The sequence below is a fragment of the Eutrigla gurnardus genome (genome assembly GCF_963514095.1).
Source record: "Eutrigla gurnardus genome assembly, chromosome: 20".
NCBI classification, from domain to species: domain Eukaryota; kingdom Metazoa; phylum Chordata; class Actinopteri; order Perciformes; family Triglidae; genus Eutrigla; species Eutrigla gurnardus.
The window spans coordinates 20,647,540-20,654,262 of NC_139931.1; the positions used below are offsets into that span (position 1 = coordinate 20,647,540).

Below are 6,723 nucleotides of genomic sequence, written 5' to 3' on the forward strand. Positions count from 1 at the left end.
ATCAGTCAGAGGAGGAATTTGGAATCTTGCTGTAAAGGGCGATTCCGCAGCCCAGTCTGAGCTCTAAGCAAACAGATGGAGCTCCGCAATAAACTTTTTTATTTCTTCTCTTTCTCACGCTGATGTAGATGTGTTTTAGTGTCGTGGCCCAAACGTATCATCTGTTACCTCTCAGACACACGGGACTCACAGTGTGATGCGTAATATCTCCATCATCGCCATCTGACGCACTCGCGCGCACAAAAGCACGCACACACCGTGGGGTGAGCCCTCCCTCCCCGGTGCTGCTGAACCGTATAAATCACCGAGGCTCGGGCTTTGAGAGAGATCTGCAGAGGAAGGAGCCTGAAACCGAACCAGAGCCACTTCTACCCCCAAAGTCTTCTCAAAGTAAGTTTTGCACACGTCTCACCCTCGTGCACCACGTCCACGCGCTCACTGCGTCCAGAGACGCGTCGGATTCCAGCAGCATGCTGATTATCGGCCTCAACAGAAGTTACATTGTTATTTTGTAGGGTTTTTGAAAAATATCGCTACACATTTCTCATCTTTGTAAACAGTTGGAGGACGTTTCCAACTTTCTTTGCGTTTCCAACCGGATCTAAAAGAAAAACCCAGTAGAGACGTTTTAAAACTCAGGTGTTCGTGTGCGTTTTGCGGTGGCGCAGCTTGATTCTGGTTCAGCACCCCGGACAGCGCCACACCACGACCCACATCCACACTTCGCTGCTCCTTGTTGTGTATTTACTGACGTTATTGAAGGCATCTAGCTGCGCGTTTGTTTTTGTTTTTTTTAAGAAAAAAAAAATCGATTTACTAAGAGTGAGTATTGTTTGCTCTTTTACTTTCACCGGGGACACCTCTGTCCATGTCCTGTGTTGCGTCTTGTTTCAATGTCATAGTCATTTGTTTATTCATATTTGTATCCTTATTGAACCTAACCAAGGACTTTGTTGTCCAACTATGTAGTTGTGTAGTGTTTGTTTTGTTTTATTCATTGTGTGTTTCAAACATCAAGGAGCTCGTCTCATTAACAGCATTCAAATCAAGAGTAAAAGACGTAGAAGAAGATTCCATAAGATGTCGACGTTTGAACTGAATCTAAAGTTCCTTCACTGATTGTTCTTTTAACGTCAATCTTAGTGTTTTAACTGGTATTTGTACTTACTCTGTAACATGTATTTGCTGCTGACGGTTTTGGCCACGTCTCCCTGGAAAAAGAGTTTTTTATTCCCAACGGGACAAACTGGTTAAATAAAGGTTAATAAAAAGAAAGAAACTGTTAACAAAAACGTCATTGAGAGTGCAGTTTAGTTGTATGTAATTAAGGGGATGTTCTAGCAGCAAATTAAACACGTATTAATGTAACTGTTCACATGTTATACTGATGTTATACTTGAATACTTCAAGTAGATCAAATTAACAAGCTTTTATTCTGGTTTTATGTACTTATGTATTTGAGGTTTTTGCAACCACTGATCAGTCCAGTCATTATTATGTCTTTTCTAATATCATTTCTCACTATCACACGATCATGTCTTATTGATTTGGAGATATGTCAAATTAGGGGTTTTAAAATGCCCTTCCATTAGATTTAAGCAGCCAATAAATATTTCATTCCTGAGCGTTATTATTATTAATATAGTTATTTCAATAATAATAATAATAATAATAATAATAATAATAATTATTATTATTATTATTTTAATTATAATAGCATTTAAGTTCACATAAAATAAAATTTAGATCTGTCTTAATAGACACAAAATGGAAGTGAATCTGCTGCAACATCATACAGACCGTTCTCAATCAACCTCATGCAAACCATCAAACTCCCTGATGATGTGTGAAATGAGTTTCCTCCGCTGGAGTCGACCCCTCCTCTTCATCGTCCCCGGCAACCAAACAACACAATGACAACGCGTCAATCTTCTTTTTTCTTTAAATGATATCCAACTATTTGTGTTGCTTTTTCATTTGCAGCTGCAGTCTTTGTCTTACACAAATTATCATTCCATAGAGTAAATATCCCTCAATACAGTAAGATGATCTCACTTTTAATATTCTCCCAACATCTTGGACAGACCCATAAAATATGTGTATGAATAAAGCTGAGGACCCTCCTCTGGGTGTGTGTGTGCGTGTGTGGGTCAAACAGTCAAACTGTGGCCCCCGTTGCATCTTCTTTCTTTTGAACCAAATTCTTTTCTACGATGTTAATAAAGTACAGTTCCACCGACTTTACTGTAACAACCACAATCCAGCATGACGACAAACATCTCAAAGAGAAAGCCCTGGTGGTGGTGTGTTATTGTATCGGACTCTGAACCGTGGTTGTCCTGTGCTGTGGCAGATGTCCGTGATGCTGAAGCCGTGGACGGTGCTGGCGGCCGTGGTGCTGTGTGTGCTGGTGTGTCTGGGAACACTGGCGGACGCCTACCCCCCCAAACCTGAGAACCCCGGCGAGGACGCTCCACCTGAAGAGCTGGCCAAGTACTACACCGCCCTGAGACACTACATCAACCTGATCACCAGGCAGAGGTGAGTCCAAACTGAAGCATCGTTTTCACTCGGGAAATTAGAAATTTGACAGATTTAAGTGATGAAAATGCAAACGATTGGTATCTTGAATAGGGACACACTGAGAAAGACCCTGGTGGTGGGTCTAGACCTGATGGATGTCCAGCTGAAATACATTGGTTTGAAAACTTGATCGTGAATAATAATATTATTATTAATAATAATAATAATAATAATAATCACCACGGCTCACGTTACAGTGAAACAAATAAAATCTTCCATCGGCCTCCATAACAACTTCATACTGAGCAGAAGGATCACTCATAAGGCCCCTGAAGATAGATGGAGGTATGAATCATGCTTCTGTGTGAGGAATATATGTGGCTCCACAAAACCTTTAAGTTGAGTTTTCCTTTTCTACTTCGTCCCCGTTTGATCCTTTCATCCATATTTCTTTTTAAGCCTGAAGCTCTGTCCATACACGATGCCCCCCCCCCCCCCCCCCTCCCCTCTTCCACCTCCTCCAACCCTTTACCTGCATACGGCAGCTCAGCAGATTAGATTACCGGCCACTCACCAAAACCTCCAGGCCCCCAAATCAACGGGACCAGAGCAATAAAATTGGTACAGATGGACCGAAGAAAGAATCCCAAATCCAGTTAGCGGGGCCTGAGTTGAGCCTGCTGCTCTCAGGTAGAAAATACGCCGGCGTGGAATTGTCAAGCAGTCTGGCTCACGAGCGATCTGTTCTTATTCATGAAAGCCAAATAGGTCATTGATATTTGGATGCTTGGTTTAAGGAAGACCCGTTATGTCATAGAAAGTCAATTGGTTTAGAGTAGAAGGTCTTTACATTTCACTGAGGAGCACATATCATATGTAATAATGCTAAATAATGGTAAATAATGATTTATGGAGGTTTGGCTGGATCAAATAAAGTGCGAGGGAATGTGATGGCTGTCAGCTTTGAGCCGTGCCCTTTAAATGGACGGCTCTGGGTAACTATGAACTGCAGTTGTAGAAATGTGTTTGCTAAATCTGGGAGGACCAGAGCGGACCACCGAGGTCTCGTCCTCTGGGCTTTTTATGTAAATGTGCAGGATAAACGTGTTAAAGAAGATTCTGTTATTTTTTCATTCAGCTCTTCTTCCTGTAAGAGAAAATATGACGTACCACCCTATTTCGACCAATAATATCATGACCTCCATCCATCAATCAAACAGCAACTTTTGGTGAAAAGGGAGTGCAGAGCCGCCGCCTTTTGTAGCTACGTAGCACGCTACATTCTAGCCTGTCCCCCTTATAGCAGTCCAATCAAAAGTGAGGGATTTGATTTAAGTTTAAATGGCATTTGGCCGTAATATTCAGCGTAACCAAGCACACTTACATTTTCTGTTTTTTTTAATTTACAATTTAGCCATTTTTTTTTTAGTTCCAACGTAAGTGACTCACTAATTGTTAAGAAAATAGAAAGAGGTTCTGGTAGTTATATTGGTCATAGCGTTAAAAAAGAGTAGGTCATTTGGAAAAAACACAGAAACCAGAGAAACTTTGAACGCATCGCCAAACTGAAAAAGGCCCGCCCCCTTGGTTCAGACCTATGTTCAAAGCCCCGCCCCTTTATTCTGACCTCTATTCAAAGCCCTGCCCCCAGAACACCAAACGAGTGCTCGAGATCAGCAGATTACAATCAGGAAGTAAACATTGACAGACAGGCAGGACATCCAATTATTCTCTCCGGCCCGACTTTTTTGATTGGACGGTGGTTTTACAGTCATGCCACGGACACAAATGACATTTAAAAATGTTTTTATCTCAGAGCATTTAACGTATTCATTACTATCGGTATGTTACGAGGATTTCAAGTAATATAACAGAAAGTGTTGCTGAATGGAATCACCTACTTAACTCAAACTTTAAGTTAAGTTTCAGTTTCTTGAAAGGACCACTCTGAAATGAAATAATATCAGTGGAGATCTTCTCAAATCAGATATTTTTGTAACTCCGGCGTAAATAGAGGAAGCTGAAAAACAAGAGGAAGATTACGTCAACAGAGAGAGCAGAAGACAAGGGGAAGAGCCGGAAAAGAGCGAGAAAAAAACGAATCAGGTGGGGGAAAAAATATACGACACGGGGGAAGATGGTGAAATGAGAGGAAGCCAATGAGAGGAAGCCAATAAGAGCAGGAGACTGGGGAGATGTATGAGTGCAGATGGGCCATTATCAGAGGGGGAAACGGTTTACATGCTGATGTGTGGCAGCTGAGACACCATTGTTTGATTGCTTTACTATGGGGGGGAGGGGGGATCACACTCCTCTCTGTGTGTAACAAAGCATAAGATGAGCTGGTGGGTGCATGGTGGGAGGGGGGTGAAACAGGTGGCTGATGGGAAAACAGAGGAACTTCAGGTGGCACTGCAGGGGTTGTGTTTAATAGCACCGTTACACACACACACACACAGTCGGAATGTGACTGTGAAATGAAAGCATTAGGAACAGAGGGAGGGGAAGTGGACCGATATATTACAAAGAGGACGCAGGCAATGAACAGAGACATGAGAAGTCCAAAATGTCTTGAATGTCTCACGATATAGAACCAACAGATTCTCATCTGACGTTTGTTCCTGGAGTCGAACGTCTGAGCTGCTGTCAGCTCTCGATATCAGGGATTCATCTTCTGGTCACCACAACTATCTCAACCAAACTCCAAATGTCCAAATTGGCTAAAAGCTGCCGCTCTCGTCCCTCCCAGGTATGGAAAGCGTTCAACCCAGGAGGATGTGGTCGCTGAGCTGCTGTTTGGTGGCGACGGCAACAGAGACCAGCGATCCAGGTGAAGTTCCTCACGCACACACGGAACGCCATCGGGAAGGAATCCACATAAACGCTGTTGTAGTAACATCTTCTCTATGGTGCTCCTCCACAGATACGACGACTCCTACATGTGGTGACTCTGCCACCGCTCTCCCTCCTCATCGAGCATTCGCTCCGGGCGTATCCCACGATGCACCTGGAGGGGCCGACATGTGCCTCTCACCTTTGACCCCTTGAACCTGACCCCGACTGGACACCATCACTGAACACAAGCTCTTTCTGTGTTTCTCATCACCGTCTCTCATGCTCTCATTGCGGCAAAATTGTACATAATTTATTATTAAAATAAATATATATATGAGATCAGAGCTACTCATCAGAAGGTGGAACTGTTTGTGTATGTGCGTGACGTTAACGTCCCTCTACTGTTCACTGTTTAGAGATGGAAAGTCTTGTTTTACTGTTGCTTCTGTAAAAAACGTCAGAATAAATGAATAAAACTGTTCAGTGTGATTCGAATATGTTCATGAATCAGAATGTTATTTCTTTGGGGATTCAAGTAATGATGCATTACATTCATATTATTTTATATTTTCTATTTTTAACAAATCCGACAAAAAGACCAAAACTAAAAATGTGTGAGTCCGTCTCTTTACACTTTTATTTCTTTTCATTTCTGTGGCTCAGGACCATAATCACATAACAGCATAAACAGAACATGCAATAAAGACAATTGACAAATACATTTTGGCTTGTCTAGTTGTAATAACAATTCATTTAAACACAGATGGGCAGTTTAAACAATATAAATACATTTCTCTATATTTCATTAAGCTTACATTCTTACATTTAATTCATTGATACAACAAAATAGGAAGCTCATCTTCCAAACAATGTCCTTACAAGGTTACCAATCCTCCCATAGAATAAAAAAAGTAGAACGGACACTCCCTTTCAAATCAACCAAGCAGTATGGTCAGAGCAGATATTTCAACATGAATTGTCGCTAATTCAAAATGGGATCAAAAAATTATGGTTATAGGTCCCATGAGGGACACCGGAGACTTAGCTTCTCCATAGTGATCATTCTTCTGAATAAAGTAAGCTGCCTTATGCTAAGTTTTGTTGTCTAAACCTAATGTTGGTTTTGTTGTCCAAAGCTAACGTTGGTTTTGTTATCTAAACTTAACGTTGGTTTTGTCGTGTAAAGCTAACGTTGGTTTTGTTGTCTAAAGCTAACGTTGGTTTTGTTGTCTAAACCTAATGTTGGTTTTGTTGTCTAAACCTAACGTTGGTAATGTTGTCTAAACCTAACTTGGTTTTGTTGTCTAAACCTAATGTTGGTTTTGTTGTCTAAACTTAACAGTGGTTTTATTTATTGTTTTGTTG

The 6,723-nt window shown here is 41.4% G+C and overlaps 1 protein-coding gene across 1 annotated transcript; it reads left to right on the plus strand.

Annotated features, from left to right (window-relative positions):
- Positions 1-287: 287 nt before the first annotated feature.
- On the plus strand, positions 288-5,779 carry pyya (peptide YYa). The gene is made up of 4 exons (XM_084037238.1): positions 288-390; positions 2,354-2,541; positions 5,273-5,353; positions 5,447-5,779. The coding sequence occupies exons 2-4, from the start codon at positions 2,354-2,356 to the stop codon at positions 5,469-5,471; spliced, it is 294 nt and encodes a 97-aa protein (XP_083893364.1). The 5' UTR covers positions 288-390; the 3' UTR covers positions 5,472-5,779.
- The last annotated feature ends 944 nt before the right edge of the window (positions 5,780-6,723 follow it).

Excerpts from the sequence above, each read along its gene's own strand:
- pyya (XM_084037238.1), top strand. The coding sequence starts at position 2,354 with ATGTCCGTGATGCTGAAGCCGTGGACGGTGCTGGCGGCCGTGGTGCTG. Across the intron at positions 2,542-5,272 it reads AACCTGATCACCAGGCAGAG|GTATGGAAAGCGTTCAACCC; the intron begins GTGAGTCCAAAC and ends CGTCCCTCCCAG. Across the intron at positions 5,354-5,446 it reads AACAGAGACCAGCGATCCAG|ATACGACGACTCCTACATGT; the intron begins GTGAAGTTCCTC and ends GCTCCTCCACAG.